At 45.1% G+C, this 23,339-nt stretch overlaps 1 protein-coding gene across 1 annotated transcript in view; it reads right to left on the bottom strand.

Moving 5' to 3' along the window:
• The window catches only part of fbln7 (fibulin 7), a 59,612-nt gene extending 36,842 nt beyond the window's left edge, over window positions 1-22,770 (bottom strand). Inside the window, exon 1 of the mRNA XM_002940399.5 lies at window positions 22,008-22,770. Within this exon, the coding sequence (XP_002940445.2) occupies window positions 22,008-22,082 (75 nt within the window). The 5' untranslated portion in view covers window positions 22,083-22,770. The remainder of the gene's footprint in view (window positions 1-22,007) is intronic.
• Window positions 22,771-23,339: the final 569 nt, after the last annotated feature.

Raw genomic sequence — 23,339 nt, 5'->3', positions numbered from 1 at the left:
TAATGTGACAGCAGAAGCAATGTGACAGCAGCAGAGTTGAGACAGCAGAAGCAATGTAATAGCAGCAGAAGTGTGACAGCAGAAGCAATGTGACAACAGCAGAAGTGTGACAGCAGCAGAGGTGAGACAGCAGAAGCAATGTGACAGCAGCAGAAGTGTGACAGCAGCAGAGGTGAGACAGCAGAAGCAATGTGACAGCAGCAGAAGTGTGACAGCAGCAGAGGTGAGACAGCAGAAGCAATGTGACAGCAGCAGAAGTGTGACAGCAGCAGAGGTGAGACAGCAGAAACAATGTGATAGCAGCAGAGGTGAGACAGCAGCAGAGGTGAGACAGCAGAAGCAATGTGACAGCAGCAGAGGTGAGACAGCAGAAGCAATGTGACAGCAGCAGAAGTGTGACAGCAGCAGAGGTGAGACAGCAGAAGCAATGTGACAGCAGCAGAAGTGTGACAGCAGCAGAGGTGAGACAGCAGAAGCAATGTGACAGCAGCAGAAGTGTGACAGCAGCAGAGGTGAGACAGCAGAAGCAATGTGACAGCAGCAGAAGTGTGACAGCAGCAGAGGTGAGACAGCAGAAGCAATGTGACAGCAGCAGAAGTGTGACAGCAGCAGAGGTGAGACAGCAGAAGCAATGTGACAGCAGCAGAAGTGTGACAGCAGCAGAGGTGAGACAGCAGAAGCAATGTGACAGCAGCAGAAGTGTGACAGCAGCAGAGGTGAGACAGCAGAAGCAATGTGACAGCAGCAGAAGTGTGACAGCAGCAGAGGTGAGACAGCAGAAGCAATGTGACAGCAGCAGAAGTGTGACAGCAGCAGAGGTGAGACAGCAGAAACAATGTGATAGCAGCAGAGGTGAGACAGCAGAAGCAATGTGACAGCAGCAGAGGTGAGACAGCAGAAGCAATGTGATAGCAGCAGAGGTGAGACAGCAGCAGAGGTGAGACAGCAGAAGCAATGTGACAGCAGCAGAGGTGAGACAGCAGCAGAGGTGAGACAGCAGAAGCAATGTGATAGCAGCAGTAATGGCAGCCACAATGCTAAGAGCTCATTTAGCATCCCAAGGGACCATCTTTAGTAAACTCCCCAGGCTCTATTGCAAACTCCAACTTACACTCTCGTGCATACCTCCCACCCCACCTTGTACCTCCCCCTTCTGTGGCCGTATAAACATGTGGCAAATGGGGGACCCTCAGATCCCAGGCAGGCAGTGGTCCTGGGTTGGTGGGGCCCGCTGGATTTTCTTCTGGTGCCCCATTGGCCCTGCCCCACCCTGTTTAGGCATGTGTTAAAGGACAAGGAAAGGTTAATATAAATTAAAAGTAAGTCTAAAGGCATTCTTTTTAAGTACTTACTGCATATCTAAATTCCCAGATCCCTGCTTGCTTCTCTGAGATATGGTGCTGGCAGCCTACAGCAGTGTGAAGCCTACAGTGACATCACTGAAATCTCTCTCCCCTTCCTGTAGGTGCCAGCGGCAGCCTTCCTATTCTCTGAGCATGTGTGTAACTTGATCCTGTCTCCTGTTCTGAGCTACACATGCCCACCAGCCAATCAGAAGCGGATCTGGCAGAGGGGAGGGGGGGAATGAAACACATGTGCAGTATGAAGCAAGGAGGGAAAGGAAGGGAGAATACCTTTTTAGAGATGGCTGCCTGTTCTAGAAAATGTGAAGTAAGTGTGACTGAGTAAATATTTGATTAGGTGAGCCAAAAGTGTGGCGTTTTTACTAAACAATAGGAGGACTATTGGGCAGTATGCTTTTTAAATTTTGACTTGCATTCTCCTTTAAATACAGATTCAAGCGCCGCACCATGAATTCACAGACTCTACTTTGAGCACCTTGTAAACAACGTGGGTGAAAGCGATGTCCAAGGGGGAATTAATGTACCTCCCCTAACATGGCTGGTGCAACTTGCATGATGTTTATATATAATTCTAAAATTATTTTAAGGCTTTTCTCAAAGGCCTGTTCCTGGATTTCACATGGATGGCAGAGCAACAGAACACAATTATATTATAAATTGAGGGGGCTGAGGACCTCTGGGAAGTCAATGCAGAATTTGGAAGATGTAAAGGAAATTGGAATTATGTATTATTCTTGGAATGAACAAAGGAAAGAGCTAAAGGACAGACCCAATGTCATTTTTTTATGCACAGTTAAATATTTTCATCTGTGTATAATGTGACCTGCTCTCCTATAATTACTTCTTCCCTTTGTACTTTCTCTGTTTGCTCTGCATACACGGCTCACCTTCCTGTATGGGGATTTAAAGATCCCTGCGCTGTGCTTCTTGCGCTTCTTGGAATCTGAACCTCACATCCAGATATTTGAGTTATTACCCCATGCAGGGACTGACTGCAGCCAAGTTTCAGAGCCACTGGAGCACAACAGCGGTAATCAGAGCAACCTTTCCATAACCTAAGGCAAGTTCTTTTATCTTTGGTACCGTTCCTTCTTAGATTTGTAGCAGCCATGGTTGAAGGCCTTGTCAAGGATTCAAAAAACTATGTTATTCCCTACTCTCCATTTAACATATTATTCTGGGACTCCATTTTCAAAGCAGAGAGATATGAGTGAAATAGACACTTAGAGGCACATTTACTAATCCACGAACGTCCGACAAGCGTCCAAATGCGTTTTTTTTTCGTAATGATTGGTATTTTGCGATTTTTTCGGAAATTGTCGCGACTTTTTCGTAGCGTTACGACTTGCACGAATTGTCGCGACTTTTTCGTAACCATTGTGCCGAGTACGAAAGTTTCGGATTCATTCAAGCTTCGGTATCGTGACATTCCTTGGGCAAGGTTGGAGCTGCAGAGTGCCATTGAGCCCTATGGGAGACTTTCCTTGGGCCAGGTTGGAGCTGCAGAGTGCCATTGAGTCCTATGGGAGACTTTCCTTGGGCCGGGTTGGAGCTGCAGAGTGCCATTGAGCCCTATGGGAGGCTTTCCTTGGGCCAGGTTGGAGCTGCAGAGTGCCATTGAGCCCTATGGGAGACTTTCCTTGGGCCAGGTTGGAGCTGCAGAGTGCCATTGAGTCCTATGGGAGACTTTCCTTGGGCCGGGTTGGAGCTGCAGAGTGCCATTGAGCCCTATGGGAGACTTTCTTTGGGCCAGGTTGGAGCTGCAGAGTGCCATTAAGCCCTATGGGAGACTTTCCTTGGGTCGGGTTGGAGCTGCAGAGTGCCATTGAGCCCTATGGGAGACTTTCCTTGGGCCGGGTTGGAGCTGCAGAGTGCCATTGAGCCCTATGGGAGACTTTCCTTGGGCCGGGTTGGAGCTGCAGAGTGCCATTGAGCCCTATGGGAGACTTTCCTTGGGCCGGGTTGGAGCTGCAGAGTGCCATTGAGCCCTATGGGAGACTTTCCTTGGGCCAGGATCGAGCTGCAGAGTGCCATTGAGCCCTATGGGAGACTTTCCTTGGGCCAGGATCGAGCTGCAGAGTGCCATTGAGCCCTATGGGAGACTTTCCTTGGGCCAGGTTGGAGCTGCAGAGTGCCATTGAGCCCTATGGGAGACTTTCCTTGGGCCGGGTTGGAGCTGCAGAGTGCCATTGAGCCCTATGGGAGACTTTCCTTAGGCCGGGTTGGAGCTGCAGAGTGCCATTGAGCCCTATGGGAGACTTTCCTTGGGCCGGGTTGGAGCTGCAGAGTGCCATTGAGCCCTATGGGAGACTTTCCTTGGGCCAGGTTGGAGCTGCAGAGTGCCATTGAGCCCTATGGGAGACTTTCCTTGGGCCAGGTTGGAGCTGCAGAGTGCCATTGAGCCCTATGGGAGACTTTCCTTGGGCCAGGTTGGAGCTGCAGAGTGCCATTGAGCCCTATGGGAGACTTTCCTTGGGCCAGGTTGGAGCTGCAGAGTGCCATTGAGCCCTATGGGAGACTTTCCTTGGGCCGGGTTGGAGCTGCAGAGTGCCATTGAGCCCTATGGGAGACTTTCCTTGGGCCGGGTTGGAGCTGCAGAGTGCCATTGAGTCCTATGGGAGACTTTCCTTGGGCCAGGTTGGAGCTGCAGAGTGCCATTGAGCCCTATGGGAGGCTTTCCTTGGGCCGGGCTGGAGCTGCAGAGTGCCATTGAGCCCTATGGGAGACTTTCCTTGGGCCAGGTTGGAGCTGCAGAGTGCCATTGAGCCCTATGGGAGACTTTCCTTGGGCCGGGCTGGAGCTGCAGAGTGCCATTGAGCCCTATGGGAGACTTTCCTTGGGCCAGGATCGAGCTGCAGAGTGCCATTGAGCCCTATGGGAGACTTTCCTTGGGCCAGGTTGGAGCTGCAGAGTGCCATTGAGCCCTATGGGAGACTTTCCTTGGGCCGGGTTGGAGCTGCAGAGTGCCATTGAGCCCTATGGGAGACTTTCCTTGGGCCAGGTTGGAGCTGCAGAGTGCCATTGAGCCCTATGGGAGACTTTCCTTGGGCCAGGTTGGAGCTGCAGAGTGCCATTGAGCCCTATGGGAGACTTTCCTTGGGCCAGGTTGGAGCTGCAGAGTGCCATTGAGCCCTATGGGAGACTTTCCTTGGGCCAGGTTGGAGCTGCAGAGTGCCATTGAGCCCTATGGGAGACTTTCCTTGGGCCAGGTTGGAGCTGCAGAGTGCCATTGAGCCCTATGGGAGACTTTCCTTGGGCCAGGTTGGAGCTGCAGAGTGCCATTGAGCCCTATGGGAGACTTTCCTTGGGCCGGGTTGGAGCTGCAGAGTGCCATTGAGCCCTATGGGAGACTTTCCTTGGGCCAGGTTGGAGCTGCAGAGTGCCATTGAGCCCTATGGGAGACTTTCCTTGGGCCAGGTTGGAGCTGCAGAGTGCCATTGAGCCCTATGGGAGACTTTCCTTGGGCCAGGTTGGAGCTGCAGAGTGCCATTGAGCCCTATGGGAGACTTTCCTTGGGCCAGGTTGGAGCTGCAGAGTGCCATTGAGCCCTATGGGAGGCTTTCCTTGGGCCAGGTTGGAGCTGCAGAGTGCCATTGAGCCCTATGGGAGACTTTCCTTGGGCCAGGTTGGAGCTGCAGAGTGCCATTGAGTCCTATGGGAGACTTTCCTTGGGTCGGGTTGGAGCTGCAGAGTGCCATTGAGCCCTATGGGAGACTTTTCTTGGGCCGGGTTGGAGCTGCAGAGTGCCATTGAGCCCTATGGGAGACTTTCCTTGGGCCGGGTTGGAGCTGCAGAGTGCCATTGAGCCCTATGGGAGACTTTCCTTGGGCCGGGTTGGAGCTGCAGAGTGCCATTGAGCCCTATGGGAGACTTTCCTTGGGCCAGGATCGAGCTGCAGAGTGCCATTGAGCCCTATGGGAGACTTTCCTTGGGCCAGGATCGAGCTGCAGAGTGCCATTGAGCCCTATGGGAGACTTTCCTTGGGCCAGGTTGGAGCTGCAGAGTGCCATTGAGCCCTATGGGAGACTTTCCTTGGGCCGGGTTGGAGCTGCAGAGTGCCATTGAGCCCTATGGGAGACTTTCCTTGGGCCAGGTTGGAGCTGCAGAGTGCCATTGAGCCCTATGGGAGACTTTCCTTTGGCCAGGTTGGAGCTGCAGAGTGCCATTGAGCCCTATGGGAGACTTTCCTTGGGCCAGGTTGGAGCTGCAGAGTGCCATTGAGCCCTATGGGAGACTTTCCTTGGGCCAGGTTGGAGCTGCAGAGTGCCATTGAGCCCTATGGGAGACTTTCCTTGGGCCAGGTTGGAGCTGCAGAGTGCCATTGAGCCCTATGGGAGACTTTCCTTGGGCCAGGTTGGAGCTGCAGAGTGCCATTGAGCCCTATGGGAGACTTTCCTTGGGCCGGGTTGGAGCTGCAGAGTGCCATTGAGCCCTATGGGAGACTTTCCTTGGGCCGGGTTGGAGCTGCAGAGTGCCATTGAGTCCTATGGGAGGCTTTCCTTGGGCCGGGCTGGAGCTGCAGAGTGCCATTGAGCCCTATGGGAGACTTTCCTTGGGCCAGGTTGGAGCTGCAGAGTGCCATTGAGCCCTATGGGAGACTTTCCTTGGGCCGGGCTGGAGCTGCAGAGTGCCATTGAGCCCTATGGGAGACTTTCCTTGGGCCAGGATCGAGCTGCAGAATGCCATTGAGCCCTATGGGAGACTTTCCTTGGGCCAGGTTGGAGCTGCAGAGTGCCATTGAGCCCTATGGGAGACTTTCCTTGGGCCGGGTTGGAGCTGCAGAGTGCCATTGAGCCCTATGGGAGACTTTCCTTGGGCCAGGTTGGAGCTGCAGAGTGCCATTGAGCCCTATGGGAGACTTTCCTTGGGCCAGGTTGGAGCTGCAGAGTGCCATTGAGCCCTATGGGAGACTTTCCTTGGGCCAGGTTGGAGCTGCAGAGTGCCATTGAGCCCTATGGGAGACTTTCCTTGGGCCAGGTTGGAGCTGCAGAGTGCCATTGAGCCCTATGGGAGACTTTCCTTGGGCCAGGTTGGAGCTGCAGAGTGCCATTCAGCCCTATGGGAGACTTTCCTTGGGCCAGGTTGGAGCTGCAGAGTGCCATTGAGCCCTATGGGAGACTTTCCTTGGGCCGGGTTGGAGCTGCAGAGTGCCATTGAGCCCTATGGGAGACTTTCCTTGGGCCGGGTTGGAGCTGCAGAGTGCCATTGAGTCCTATGGGAAACTTTCCTTGGGCCAGGTTGGAGCTGCAGAGTGCCATTGAGCCCTATGGGAGGCTTTCCTTGGGCCGGGCTGGAGCTGCAGAGTGCCATTGAGCCCTATGGGAGACTTTCCTTGGGCCAGGTTGGAGCTGCAGAGTGCCATTGAGCCCTATGGGAGACTTTCCTTGGGCCGGGCTGGAGCTGCAGAGTGCCATTGAGCCCTATGGGAGACTTTCCTTGGGCCAGGTTGGAGCTGCAGAGTGCCGGGTTGGAGCTGCAGAGTGCCATTGAGCCCTATGGGAGGCTTTCCTTGGGCCAGGTTGGAGCTGCAGAGTGCCATTGAGCCCTATGGGAGACTTTCCTTGGGCCAGGTTGGAGCTGCAGAGTGCCATTGAGCCCTATGGGAGACTTTCCTTGGGCCAGGTTGGAGCTGCAGAGTGCCATTGAGCCCTATGGGAGACTTTCCTTGGGCCGGGCTGGAGCTGCAGAGTGCCATTGAGCCCTATGGGAGACTTTCCTTGGGCCAGGTTGGAGCTGCAGAGTGCCATTGAGCCCTATGGGAGACTTTCCTTGGGCCGGGTTGGAGCTGCAGAGTGCAATTGAGTCCTATGGGAGGCTTCCAAAATCATGCTAAGTCTGAAAGTTTTGCCCACAGTTTAGGAGCGCTCAGTACGAAAAAGTCGCAACAAGATACAAGCAAATCGTAACGGCTACGAAAAAGTCACGACAATTCGCGCAAGTCGTAACGGCTACGAAAAAGTCGTAACAGTGACGAAAAAATACGAAAAAGTCGCAAAATGTTCGTTTTCCGATCGGAATTTTTCCCATTCGGATTCGGATTCATGGGTTAGTAAATCAGCCCCCTTAGAATTATTGCACATGGGGTGTATTCTGCATATTTCAGCTGACAGAGAAGTGCCTCTTACTAAAGCTGAGTATGCTGTAGAGCTCTATAGTCTTCTCTGAATGATAGGTTTACTATTGCTCCAAACATTATTCCAGTTAATTCACAAATGTTCCCATAGGACCACTCTAGCAGAGCAGCAAGGGCTGTTTTGTACTACAGATCATACACTGAACGTGGAATATCTTTTGAATGAACTGCCTCTCAAAAATGGCAGAGCCCTCATTTTATTCAGTTGGAAGAGCTCTAGCACATATGATTTGTTGTTACGTTCTCAGGATCTGCCAAGACAGTTGGCCAAGAATTTCCAAGGATCCGTTTTCATAATACTTACAGAACATTACACAAACGTGCCATAAACAGCACAGTACACTATGCCAAGTGATGTTGCTTAGAGAAATGTATTTTAATATTTTTTCTTACAGGAAACAAGGCCTGATGTACAACAGAAGCCACAGCTGTGGTCACGCAAAATTAGTCACAGTTTAATGAACTGACACAACTGATTAAAGGTACTTACATCCAAAGCTGCCCTAGCACTTTTACACAGGTGTGCTTGTAACTCTCTCACTGCCTGTTCTCAATCCCTCACCTATGTGCCTACTGCTGCTGCTGGACCTAATGCCACATTAAAAGTAGGGGTAATTCCTGGGTTCCCACAGCAGCCAGCATCAAAACGCACACTATACATCTACCTAAAGAATCAGGCAAAAAGGTAATTTTTATACCAGGACAGAAATGACGCAATCCCAATTTAGATCATTTTGTGCGCAACTGTTTCCAATTCATGTCAAATTGCAAACAATGCAATCACAAATGCAACTAGGGGAAGTGGGGCTGCTACCTTATTTGATGAAGAATTTCAGCTGCATATATACTGAAGGGCAATGAGGGGTAGGGTGATGATGTAAAAGTGGCCTGTTGGTGATGGAGGCAGATCTGGCTCAATCAGGCAAAAATGTTAGTGAGTATTCAGTTGGGCATGGTGCTAAAGGGACACAGGAGAATAGACAGACTTAGAAGCAGGAATGGGGGCAGGCCTGGGATGGAATGGAATGAAATGTACAGGCAAAAACATTGCCGATAAATTTTGAATACCAGTCTTTGCTGGTATTTTAACAAATAAGCCAGTAAAATACTGGGTGGCAACCTTAGCTGGAACTGTGGGAAAAAAATGCTGCATTCTGGTTAAAAAATGGCAACAAATTACCCTTACAGCATTTACAGGAAAGATCAGCTCAAGCGAAATTCAAATGGGCTAATAACTGGACCTTTTGGCAAGGACTAACTAATCAGAATACCATCTAAATGCTAAGCTTGATCCAACATATGAAAGTCAATCTGCTCCACCACATGTACTTGACTATAAACCACTGTGACTGTGTAAGACAGGTTGGATATAGGTTCTGGCAGATCAATGGGGCTGGTATACCTTGTAAGTGGAAGGAATAGAGCAAGGTACTGGAAGTATGGTGGGTCGTGGGGAGGTTCAGGAAGATAAAGTGTTAAATAGGGTTCCAGTTTAGCAGCACCCTCTATTCTGCCATGTAGGACAGCAGGAAGAAACATTCCCACCACTCTCCCTAATTTGTCTGCAGCCCAGGTCACAGTTTGGTGATAGGAATGCTTCCCAGGGGGTTGGGGAAACATCCCTTAGGCTAGAAAGCAAAGAGAGCTGATGGTTCAGCTGTACAGTAGATGGCACTCACGATGGTTACCTGCTTCTGCTTGCCCACCTAATGCGGCTGCAGAAAGACTGGCATGGCAGGTAGGCCTTCTTGGTTGGCTGGCAAACATTTCAGAATGATTGTATTTTGGTACTGTTTTCTAACATTAGTAGTATATGTAATTATTTGCTGGTAACAGTTTTGATACATGTTTTAATAAACCTGTGGCCCTTTACATCGCAACCTGGTGGTCTGCCTTCTTGTTGTCTTATAGATAAAAGGAGTGGTGTTGGTGAAGATCTGTTAATGTTTTATAAATCCTGCACACTGACAATGCCCAAGTCATGTCTTTCTGTCCTGCTCTTACAACAATGTGTCTGGATGAAACATTAGCTAGAAATCCCCAAATCTGGCTATATGCCTGTAAGTGCATTATGATTATGTAATTGCAGTACACAAGTGAACATGTTTCACAGCATCACTAATGCATGTTTTTCATAAGGATTTTCCTATGAAAAATGAGTCCGGCATTACCCAGATTCTCTCACCTTACCACTAGTACTGATTTTCTTGCCACTTTTATGTACAAAAATATAATAGCAATATAATAAGCCTAAATAATAATGTAGCATGTGTGTTATTTTCTATTGAAAAATGATGCACTGATTTTATAATGATTTTGTGGGTTATTTGGGCGGTGGAATTCTTGGTGCATTTCAGACGCGCGTTGCCTGCCAAGCCCTTTTGTTTGTTTTTCTAAGTGAAAAGTTTTGATATTTTAATGGCTGCTTTTCAGGAGCAAGAGGTGAGAAGGTTATGCGCTACCGACAATAAACTTTGTATTCAAGTGCAAGTTGCTCCTTAGCCAAGAAACTGCACTTGTTATTTGAGAGCGAGTAACACCAATCAATCGTCTGGCGGTATTGTCATTTCCAGAAGAAGAAAAGGTTTTGTGCTTATAATATCAAAGCAGTGTTTCTGGCTATAGACCAGGCATGTCACACTCACGGCCCGTCAGCTGTTTCTCCAAGCACACTTAGTTACCGCTAGGCCACGAGGTTGGTAGCCAATTCTCTTCATAGACATGGAAAATTATTTATTATATAACAGATACTGAACCGAGAACTTCCCAGCTAAGGCTGTTCCTTTACCTGCTTTCTTCACTATTCTTAAAAATATTATCTAAATTATTCTATAAAAATAGTACCTGTAATGTGAATTGGAAATAAAATAACATAATTCTTTATTTCTTCTTCTGAAATCTGTGACCTAATTATGAAAACATCTCACCCAACAACCTTGAAATACTATACTCATATTTTATTTTTATTTTGTATGGTTAATGCCATGGGAACTATGTAAATGTGTTCATGGGACTTTCTAGGGGTTCCAGGTCGTTTAGCCTACATTAGGGCAAGAAGCCTTAAGAGATATGTAACATAAGTATGTAACATAAATGAAAAGATAAAATGAAACCTGAATGGATAAAATATCTGCACCAAACTTTATAAAAACAATCACTTTTAATCCAAGGTATTACCATGCTAAAGGTACAGATATGGGAACCGTTACCTGGAAACCCGTTATGCAGAATGCTCTGAAATATGGAAAGGCCATCTCCCATAGACTCCATTGGAATCATTTAAAAAAATGATTCCCTTTTTCCCTGTAATAATAAAACAGTAACTTGTACTTGATCCCAACAAAGATATACCTATTGGGTGAATTTATGAATTCATAAATTTGTTGCGATTGGTGTGACACTGCAAATTATATAAATCATGTTTTTTGGGTTGCGGGTCAGTGTGTCGGAGTTGGTAACAGAGATCTTTTAGAAGAGGATATAGTACTACTATGACATAAAGTGCTATTTAATAAAAAATGTGTAGATATTTTGTTCTTGGAACATTCCTGCCAACAAACTGTTATAACGAGAACTGAGGTGAGTGAGACGCTTTTCTCTCGCAGGTTTGATTTTACTCTCGTATCCTTACACATTTTACACTTTATTCCTTATAGCAAGTGAGGAATAGCACAGCAGTAACCTTAATGAAATGGATATAATAATGTATTGACCAGTGGAGAGAAGAATATGCATGATATGATAATTGCTGCTAGAATGCTCATCTATATGTTAAATATGGATAAGCATCAAGAACAGCTGCAGCCCAGTATATCCAGATATGCATCTCTACTCCATATGGTCTCTTTTCTACAAAACATTCTCTAAAGCTATTACTGGCTCCTATGAATTTTGTAAGGCAAAACAGGAAACTGCTAGATAATGTTTGAAAGTGGAGGTTGATTTGGAACAAATGGTATGTTAAATCTCACAGATTTATGTTATATAAAGATCCCACATCCTTCCACAGAAAGGATAAGTAACATTACACAATGCTGCTCCAGCCTAAAACAACACTTTGTGGATAATGTTAAATGTAACATCCTGAATTTACAGTATACTCGTATACTCATGTGGTAGAAATGCTTGTATAAGATATTCCATGTCTTTAACATTTTGGACTTTTCCAACCACTGCACCACAAGGTCGCATGATCAGCCAGTAAGAATAATCGGGCACGGACTGGCAGTGTTACCTGGCCATTAAGGATTTATAATTCTAAAAGGAGAGTGCACCTTTTTATGGATAAATTAAACAAGATTGAATCCTAACACATGGACCGTAACCACAAACACCATAGATGGAGTTGGAACTTTCAGGAATGTGATGTCTTTTTGTAGTTAGATAAAGTGTGGGGCTGGGAGTACAGTGAAAAAACAGGGACAAAAGCCATTTGTTCTACACACTTAAGCCCTGCCATGTATTTTAATCAGTTGCTGCTAGTCTCTATATGGAACGCAGAGTCCCACTGTTTCTTCAGCAGATACCTGTTTTTGCCCCCTGGTCTCCAGTCACCTTATTCACATGTGCAGTTAGCATTCAGGAGCTCATCCATGCATGCGTGTAACGTCACTTCTGGTGTGAACACATGCGTCATGTCACTTTTGTTTAGCATACCATGCCCACTGACATCATCTTTTGACACCTAATTCAAAATAATTAGCATCAAAGCTAAAACTTGCCCCTGTATGACCACCTTAAGAGTTCCCCTATCATAATTTTCAACATTTGGTTTAATTGTCCCTAATGTATATATTGTATATATACAATGGAAATCCGATGTTTATAATATGTGTTTATTTATTACATTGGCAGTGTAGCAAGAGGATACAAAATGTCCCAGTTATAAATGTATAATAATACATTTAGTTGCTACCCCTAAAGAGGCATAAATGTAGCCATTTGTGCTAATTTTAATAAGGTCTCCCCCACCAAGAGGTGGTAGTTCTATGTTATTGGCTGAACCTTCTGTGAATAGCTTATGCTCATGATTTCCTAACTGCATATGGAAACAACAAAAATAAATCCTTTTTTAATACAAAATTTAAGCCACAGTAGACCTTACATGCTTACAGTTATTATAAGTGAAAGGGGTGGTTCTTGTAGGTGTAGTTAGAATGTGGGTGGGTGTGGAGTGGAGTAATGTAATCTTCAGTTACTACTCTTATATGGCCCCCCCGAAACAATATTTAGTGTCTCAGTGGCAAGAATTCATTCTTACTAAGCTGTTGACTGGAAATGTGTGACTACAGAATTCTGAATATGTAAGAAAATAGGGAATGAAAGGTCAGCTGAGTCTCCAGGCTTGCGACGGTGCATGTGTATAATACGCTCTCTGTTGAAGAGCTATGTTTAACTTGATCGGTGTGACTCTTGCCAGTAGGCCAGAGAGCCATAATAAACACTACCTTGTAAAAAGGCACCTCAGTTTACTATGCAAAATATCTTTTCTAAAAAGACAGTTCTGACAGGAGAGACAGAAACACTGCATACAATTCACCGCACTGAATTCCAAATATTCCAACATTTTACCGTTGGGGTATTGTGCACACTGCTGGCAGGGAACAGATATGCTCTCTGAGGCTGAAGTTACATTTACCTGTCATCTACTTGGTATGAAAATTTGGATGGGGCAGGCGCGGACTGTCAATCTAGGGATTCTGGCAAATGCCAGAGGGGCTGCTATGAGATGCCATAGACAGTCACTATTTATTGGGCTTGAAATGCCAGGGCCTATTTTGAATCCCAGTCTGGACCTGGGCAGGAGGGCAACAATAAAGTGAGCTGGGAAGACTCATAACCTAAATCAGGAGATAGAACTATTTCAATTATTCTCACTGCTAAATAACAGTTGAAACTGACTGATAATTGTTTATCAAGGTTAAATGAAATGGGGGGGGCACATACGTGTGCACGTTTTTCAAGCTCAAAAGATCGTGATAAATCATTTTAATTATTTATTTAGGGTATCGTTTGACTGTGCTGCTAAGGTTTATCATTCAAATTATTACATATTTTACATTTTTTATTTGCAAATTTTCAACAGAACAGGTGTTTATGCCAATGTTACTTGGAAGGGCAGGGAGTGATTCTGGCCCCCATGCTGCCCTGAGGTGGCCTTTCCAATGCTGCCCCTTGTGCTTACTTTATTGCACCCCTACAGGGATGAGACGGGACAGCATAACTAGCGCAGAAAAGGAGCGGATATTTGCACTGGCTACTACTCCCTGCCCGCTCTCTTATCTAAGTGTGGCCAGAGGGCGAGGTTTTATACGTGTGCAGGCCGGGGGGCACAAGAGAGCAGCTGGAAGGAAGAGGGCCATGCAACAACAGAGGATGCAGACCCTGCGTTCTGGGCCCCGTGACCTCGCGGTCTGCGTCCTTTATTGTTATGCCACTGGATTTTTTGCCTCCCCTTGGGGCACCACATCCTGCAGCAAATTTCTCAACTTGCCTCATGGTAGGAGCACCCCTGGGCATAAGCAGTAGGTAAGATTTTAGTTATTTTACCACTTCATTCCCATAGTGACCCCCTCTTGTCCAGTAATGTCATCTATATTTGTCTGCCACTACAATTTAGATGGGTATAGTGAACCCCCACTATAGATATACACTGACAATAATTTGGCTCTCGAAAATAATTAAAAGCTCGGTGCACACTGCTGGAGGGATCGGCACCCTCCCAAAACCAAAGTAGCAACAAAATGCTGTTATTTTGTAAACACAACACACCTGTGTCTGATGAAGTATTTATTCAATTTTCCAATCAACTTTGAAGATTTTGTTAATGAATTTGTATAGATCTTTGATGCTTTCACTGGTCTGTATGCTTGATAAAGGGGTCACTTTGCCCCAAAATGATGCACCGCAAAAAAAGTTTTTAAAGGGCTTGTTCCCTTTTTTGCAGCTTTGAGTGCCATTTACATTTTGTTGCTACTTCCCCACACACTGAAATATTAGCACTTTCAGAGCTGTCCAGCTGTTGTATTACTATAGTAGACTTTTAGCCAATTTTGAAAACTCTATATTATTTATAACTTGTATTGTACCATTAAAAAAAGTGATAATTCCCTAACCAATATGAACTTCAGGCTGTACTTCTTACTTTTATTTCTAGGCAACCCCTGTGAAGAGGCCAGCCAGTCGCTTTATTAGATAGGAAGCTGACTTGCAGAGGGACCCTAGACAGATTCCTCTGCAGCGAGGTCCTCAGGTGACCAGCAACACATGCAAAATCATGGGTCACCTGCGATTTTTGGGATGTCACAGGTGACCCCTGGAGAATAGAGAAGTGCCAAAATTGTTTGAAAATTGTCTATAAAAGTTTTTAGAATTAGGATATAAGTCCCATTTAAAATTTTCTCAGGAGACTCAAATTAAATTGGGATATCTGTCCCCAGAAGTAGTTTCATGGCAGTTATGCAACTAATTATAATCATTTACTATTCTATGGGGAAATTTCAGTGTATTCCATGGTATAATTTTGACTGCATCCTAAAACCATATTGACCAATTTTTGGGTCCCAATCCAAAGGTTGAAAATCCCTGTGTATGGCCATGTGTATGGTCACCTTATGTCCTTACAAAAAATGGATTTAGGGGAGAATAGGAGAGGATAGCAAGTACCTATAACTTCCAGTCCCCAGGCCATAAATAACACAGGGTCTGTTGAAATTTTGAGGAGGGCACATTCATTGCAGAAAGGACTGCAAACCAGAGCTTTGTAACTGTTCTATTTAACCACAATCAATAGGACATTTGCACATATATGCCCACAAATGATATATTTTCTTAATGTGGATATATAATAAAGTGTCTTTATCCTGACAAATCAGCCAAATCAAATAAAAGCTGAAAGAAATGTACATGTACAGTAACAGAGCAAGACTATTAATATACTGATTTTATTGCAGCCACCTAAGGTTACAGCTATTGGTAGAATATGAACTATTTACAGATGTTGTAGCTACAGTTATCATAGGTGTAACTCTGGTGTAACACCTGCTGGGTTAGGGCCACCCTGTGTGGGACACTGTGTAATGAAGAGCCCATGGATAGCATGCAGCTGCAACTCCCCACATGGCAATAATGTCCTCCATGATGTATTTCCTCAGTGGATGAATAGAAGGGGGCAGGACCCCTATTGATTGTGTAGAATATACTGTAAATAAAAGATGTAACATTTTAATCATCTTTAAAAAGTAACAGCTAACAGATGCCTAGGTTTCTCCAATACACAGCAAAGGTTCTGTCCAGTGTTCTGCACTCCACAAAGTTTATCAATTGGAATACTGCCCAAATATTTAGTGTTATATTACTAAAGTCTTTGGAATGAAAACCTGGAGCCCCCCCTAAACAATAATAATAAGTCTAATTGCATCAAAGTAACTTGTTTTCCCTAAAAAAATGTTTTCCATGCCCCCATTGACAGCAATAGTAGAATAGTGCGCAGTATAGCAAGACTCAAATTGATGCATGGATACAGGTTGTATGGCAGAGTGAGGAATTTTGTGGGCAAGAGAGGCAATATTTCTGTCAGCAGCTCTAGGGTTAATGCTGTCAGGCAACCATGTGAATTGGTGTCCAATTAACATACTATGTTATAAAAACTGACTAGCCTGCCTGTGAGAGGAAAGAGGAGCTTCTTAGTGAAACTGCTCTGACCTGAAAGCCAAACAGGTGAATACTGCCTTTGTATTACTGTACGCCAGGATCAGAATAGCTGACCGGCATGTTAGAGAGAGAAGATCTTGCGTTTAGTTAGCCTCCGCACAGGAGTAGGATTTGATTTTGTTGTTTATTTTATTTTGTGTGAGCCTTAAAGGGGCAGCCTGTTGTTTGATGTAAAAAAAACTCCAATTAAAGCAAAGCTAAACATTCAGCTGCAATACCTGCTGTCTGGTTCCTTTACTGCCAATTGGCCACAAGTTATACGGACAAAAATATATGCAACAAAAAGATATTGTACAACTGATTCTCCCTCTGGAGTAAACAATGGCGCTGATATTCCTTAGGGCAGTGACACACGTGACTTGGGCAAAACGCGGCGCCACGCATGCCATCCCACCAGCAATTTACATTCTAGCCGGTGGGATGGCATTGCGGGGGGGCGACTAATCTCCCCACATACACCTGCCCTTTAGCTGGTCACACACATTCTGATTTAGTTGTCTTACGATGAACATTTGGATATCAATCGTACATTTTAATGCAATAATATAAAACTAATGTAAGATTAGGTCCTAAAAATAACAAATCTGACGATGTTTTGCCCATTAATAATTGCCAGACAACAATCATACAAAACTTCTCTCCCGGAAATACATTGTGGGTCTCCCAAGGATATTGTCAGATACACGCCCAGATAGTATCGATATCCGACGGAAATGTTCTAACCTGTCCGATCTACTAAACAACAATCACCATGGTACAAAAATTGTTAGGACGATAATATGGAGCCCACGCACAGTCCAAAAATTGTACTTCATTTGTAGCTTTAGAGAAACGATGATGTTAGTAGATGATGTGTTGCCTTCAGAATTAAACTTTATTTTCTAGTTAAATGAATACAGGTATGGGATCCAGAAAGCTCAGAACTACAGGAAGGCCTTTTCCAATAGACTCGATTTTAATCAAATAATTAATCATTTTTAATTAAACAGTACCTTGTACTTCATCCCAGGATATTATGAATCCTTATCAGAGGCAAAATAATCCTTCTGGGTTTATTTAATGTTATATTATTATTAGAGAAGCACTGAAATCCAAATTACAGAAAGATCCCTTATCCAGAGAACCTCAGGTCCCGAACAATCTGGATTACAGGTCCCATACCCACTTCCAAGACCTGTCACTTTTTCCTTTGCAATATTGAAAGATCTGTCTGTTACAGCATCACTCATCCAATGCCCTTATCCGATTCCACCTAGACTACTGCAACATATTACTAACTGGCCTCCTAGACTCTCAAATTCCACAGTTACAATCCACCTAAGTATTTATTATGGCTCCCTGTTAAGCAAATGAATGGGAAGCCCATAATCTATTCCCCTAAAAAAAATTTGAAGGCCTGTACACCAGGAATCAATACTCCATGAGAGATGTAGATTAATATATGTTTTTGTAATCTCCAAAATAACCCAAAATTCTTAAAAACAATTCTTTGAGTTTGTGAAAGTGGGATCCAATTCAGTCCCATCTACATAAAGTTTTCTCCAACAGATTTTCCACTACCCTCCCCCCCCCCCAGACATTCTGTTGGAGGGGGTAGGATTAAGCTGGAGAACATAGAGATATATTTACCTTGACATGACACCCCTCACACCCCTCTTCCTCAACCTATAGCAGGTAAAGAGGGTAAATTAACAAACACAAATTCTTTGGATCACCTCTTGGGATCAAGCTCTTGACACCCCTTCCCTACAGTGGGATGCTCAGCTAGAGAGCCTTATGGGGTCATGTTAAATACATAAGTAATGGTCTTGATCAATACTTACCCCTAATCATTTTACTAGTTTTGGGGTCCTCACAGAGGGCCATACATTTATCCCACATTCCATAACCCAATAAACCCAGGCCACTGGAAGGGCGAGGGATAAAAATTTTGCAGCCCTGTTCTATCCTACCACACATCCAATTCCCTGTCTTCAGGTTTACCAAGAGCAAAGAAACCCTAACATAAAAACTAAAGAACAATCTGAACATTTGATACCAAGAACTAGGAGGACAGGGAGCCACTTCTGGAACATTAGCATAGAGTCACTTGTTTTAGTTAGCAAAAAAAATTATTAAAAATAAATGTGAAAATAGTTTACTTAGGAGTTCAGCCTCTGGAATTCACTGGAGCTTCTGCCTCTGGAATTCACAGCCATGACCTACAAGATTCTCTCCTGCCCCCCAAACATTCCATAAAGAGCCACCTGTTTGAAGAAGCCTATCTGATGTTCTCTGAATTATCAGGAGTCAACACGCGATAAAGAATGATTACCAATTCTTTCCAACAATGTTATCTGTCACTTGTTGTTAGAGTGTAAGTTCTTCTGTGCAGGGACCTACATTGTTTTATTCTGTAACTCTTGTCTCTTTCAGTGACACACAAAAAGCAGCATACTTATAGGGAATGAGGTAATACTTTCTGTATGAGAGCTACCAGCATATTAATGAAATTCAGATCCCTCAGAGCCGCCAGGGAATTACCAGCAGCTCCTCCCTCCAAATACAATCCCCAGTGCATTATATGTCATCGACATGATGTGACCGCACATCGCTGCTTTCATTCACTGGGATCCCTTGCACTCAGTCGTATGGTTCCCATTCCCAGAGACACAGTCCTGCCAAACAACATTCTGTAACTGCTGCACGTGAGGCTCAAATGATGATGTAGTTGAACTAGTAACTTAACTACATCCATCATCTGTCAGGGGGCAATGGGAGTCGGATTCTATCAATAACTGAATAAGGGTCTCAGATTCCTTTGGATATCAGTATTATGGGGGTCCCTAAATTACAGACTTAATTTACTTTCTTGTGTCCATTCTGAGCTATTGGCTCAGGTGTTGGTTCCAGGCTGGTTGAAGCTAATCAGTAGCAAAATATCTACTAAAAACAGCCTTGAAGTGATCTCCGCAATTCTCACTTTTCAACCATCTGTAGCACAAAGCAGTCTTAGTAATTTTACAGTCTGTACCCTCCCCTTCTTCCTACCCATAATGTAGGTTTACCCTTCTCCTCCTCCTCCTCACCCTTTCCTTGTTATAACTGCAACCTTTCCGGCAAGTAGCCTTAAAGTCATAAGCATGGACAGCATTTCCCACTGCATGAAGCAAGCAACATTAAGCTACTTTTTAAAGGTCTCTTAAAGGAACAGTAACACCAAAAAATGAAAGAGCTTTAAAGTAATAAAAATATAATGCACTGTTGCCCTGCACTGGTAAAACTGGTGTGTTTGCTACAGTAACACTACTATAATTTATATAATAAGCTGCTGTGTAGCCACGGGGGCAGCCATTCAAGCTGGAAAAAAGGAGAAAAGGCACAGGTTACATTGCAGATAACAGATAAGTTCTGTAGAATACAATAGTGTTTTATCTGTTATCTGCTATGTGCCTGTGCCTTTTCTCCTTTGAATGGCTGCCTCCATGGCTACATAGCAGCTTATTTATATAAATTATAGTAGACTTTCTGAAGTAAACACACAACTTTAACCAGTGCAGGGCAGCAGCACATTATATTTTAGTTACTTTTATACACTTTCATTTTTTGGTATTACTGTTCCTTTAAAGGCATACAGGATCTAAGCTTTATATGGAAGTTTGATACAAACCTTTAGAGTCCTTCATACACTCTAGGGCAGGGGTGTCAAACTCAATTGCACAGGGGGCCAAATATTATTGCCCCATGTACCTGAGCCAGCAGCCATATTATTGCCCCATGTACCTGTGCCAGCAGCCATATTATTGCCCCATGTAGCTGTGCCAGCAGCCATATTATTGCCCCATGTACCTGAGCCAGCAGCCATATTATTGCCCCATGTAGCTGTGCCAGCAGCCATATTATTGCCCCATGTACCTGAGCCAGCAGCCATATTATTGCCCCATGTACCTGTGCCAGCAGCCATATTATTGACCCATGTACCTGTGCCAGCAGCTATATAATTGCCCCGTGTACCTGTGCCAGCAGCCATATTATTGCCCCGTGTACCTGTGCCTGCAGCCATATTGCCCCGTGTACCTGTGCCAGCAGCTATATTATTGCCCCATGTACCTGTGCCAGCAGCTATATTATTGCCCCATGTACCTGTGCCAGCAGCCATATTATTGCCCCATGTACCTGTGCCAGCAGCCATATTATTGCCCCATGTACCTGTGCCAGCAGCCATATTATTGCCCCGTGTACCTGTGCCAGCAGCCATATTATTGCCCCATGTACCTGTGCCAGCAGCCATATTATTGCCCCGTGTACCTGTGCCAGCAGCCATATTATTGCCCCGTGTACCTGTGCCAGCAGCCATATTATTGCCCCGTGTACCTGTGCCAGCAGCCATCATATTGCCCCATGTACCTGTGCCAACAGCCATAATATTGCCCCATGTACCTGTGCCAGAAGCCATATTGCACCGTGTACCTGTGCCAGCAGCCATATTATTGCACCAAGTACCTGTGCCAGCAGCCATATTGCACCGTGTACCCGTGCCAGCAGCCATATTATTGCCCCATGTACCTGTGCCAGCAGCCATATTATTGCCTCATGTACCTGTGCCAGCAGCCATATTGCCCCGAGTACCTGTGCCAGCAGCCATATTATTGCCTCATGTACCTGTGCCAGCAGCCATATTGCCCCGAGTACCTGTGCCAGCAGCCATATTGCCCCCCATCTGTCCCTGTGGCAGCAGCAGCCAACACTATATATTACCCAATTTGACCCCAGTTTGTACCTATGCCAGCAGGCAGCAGCCAAAAAATCATATATTGGCCCCAAATCATCTCTACCTGTGCCAGCAGCAAGCGCCAGAACTCCCCGGTTTCTCCTCCTTATATTTTTTCTCCACATTTTGTGACACGCCAGCTCTCTCTGTCTCTGCCGTTTGAATGACGGCGTATGCGCGTGCCAACCCCTACTGCGCATGTGTCACAGCGCCAGTGCGATTAGAAGAGAGCTGCATTATGGGATATGTAGTTTATTGTGTGGCGCTTCATATCGCCGGGCCATTAAATACAATAATAATAAAATGATCTTGCGGGCCGGATATAATTACATGCCGGCCGGATGTGGCCCGCGGGCCACGAGTTTGACACATATGCTCTAGGGTCTATGTTTAGTGCTGTTTTGGAAAAAACAGGCAACTGGCAGCCAAGCAGATGCTGCAGAGCAGTCAATATTGGGGGGGTAGGTCAGCAAGATCTAGGGGGATACCAGTTGCCTGGCACTAGAAAAACTCACTTTTCTGTTTGGATAACACAGAGCCATTTGTGACTAGCTTTCAGGTTAACAAATACATTTTAATAACTATCAAGAAAACATTATTTTGGAATTTTTAAGAAAAACACATTATTTCAAAGAGTATCACAAAATAAGTACAACCAAGATCTACCAAGCAGCAAAAGGGTTAACGGAAACATTTCTGCCTCTTTAACTAATATTGTCATATATACAGTATTTCATTTCACTTGGTTACAGAAAATTCATTTTGTAGCTCCACAGTTTTAGTTATAATGATACTTTCACTTTATCCTAGACCTAATGATTAAAACGTATCCTGATTTAGAACTAGCCCCATTTATGCTCTGAAATGCTAGGAACTACAGCTCCCAGAATCCTCAGGTGGCTGCCGGCTGGCTGGGGATGCTGCGATGTGTAGTTCCAAAGCACATGTTACACATTCCCACTTTAAATTCCTTAGAGCGTTTCATTAAACATAAAATGCATGAGAATCAATGAAAGGTGTCAGTAGGAGCCGCCAGTGTGGTTTTTACCTGTGCTGCCTGCGACTCCGACAATGCAGTAGCGCAGAGCAAGAGGAGGAGGCTGAACTGTAAGGCAGGGGTCATAGCGGCAGGTAACCCGAGAAATCAGAAGCAGAACCCAAGGAAAAGTTGCCTTTCTTCTATTGCTTCTATTCCGTGCTGAGCTCAGGCAGATGTGTTACTCGTAGGAGCCAAGTGCAGAGTCACACACACCATTCCTGCCGCTGCTCTTCAGGATGGGACCTGAGCTTTACGCATGTTGATTTCACAAGGAAGCGCCGTTGCGACTGCTGCTGTCCCACTGCTGCTACTCCGAGCTCTCTGCGGCTACTGGAACAACTAGACAGCTGCCTGTACCTTACCCAGCCTGGCTATAGCCCTCCCACTGGTTTTTCCCATTGCAGGATTCATACGGTGCTGTTAGAATTCTCTTTGGGAAAGGAAAACAGGCGAGTGTGGGCTGCCACTGTCTGTTTGTCTAGTGGGGAAAAGAGGCTTTATTTGTATTTTCAGGCTACACACTGCCCTGTAGTGCCATTCAGTACAGCCCCACATGTCAGGAGAAAGCTTGAGGGGTGGGGGGATCCTTGTGGCAATGGAAACCCCAGAAAACTAAATTTCCTAAACAAGCAAATGTCCCTGTGTATTCTGCAGAATTTGTTTTAATAACTGTTCCAGGGGGGGCCTGGCACTAGAAGAACTCACTTTTCTGTTTGGATAACACAGAGCCATTTGTGACTAGCTTTCTGGTTAACAAATACATTTTTATAACTATCAAGAAAACATTATTTTGGAATTTTTAAGAAAAACACATTATTTCAAAGAGTATCACAAAATAAGTACAACCAAGATCTACTAAGCAGCAAAGGGGTTAACGGAAACATTTCTGCCTCTTTAACTAATATTGTCATATATACAGTATTTCATTTCACTTGGTTACAGAAGATTAATTTTGTAGCTCCACAGTTTTAGTTATAATGATACTTTCCCTTTATCCTAGACCTACTGATTAAAACGTATCCTGATTTAGAACTAGCCCCATTTATGCTCTGAAATGCTAGGAACTACAGCTCCCAGAATCCTCCGGTGGCTGTCGGCTGGCTGGGGATGCTGCGATGTGTAGTTCCAAAGCACATGTTACACATTCCCACTTTAAATTCCTTAGAGCGTTTCATTAAACATAAAATGCATGAGAATCAATGAAAGGTGTCAGTAGGAGCCGCCAGTGTGGTTTTTACCTGTGCTGCCTGCGACTCCGACAATGCAGTAGCGCAGAGCAAGAGGAGGAGGCTGAACTGTAAGGCGGGCGTCATAGCGGCAGGTAACCCGAGAAATCAGAAG

The sequence above is a fragment of the Xenopus tropicalis genome, chromosome 5, assembly GCF_000004195.4.
Source record: "Xenopus tropicalis strain Nigerian chromosome 5, UCB_Xtro_10.0, whole genome shotgun sequence".
Taxonomy (NCBI): domain Eukaryota; kingdom Metazoa; phylum Chordata; class Amphibia; order Anura; family Pipidae; genus Xenopus; species Xenopus tropicalis.
Note: the sequence above shows the minus strand (reverse complement) of the source record. Positions and strands in the feature narration are given on the sequence as shown.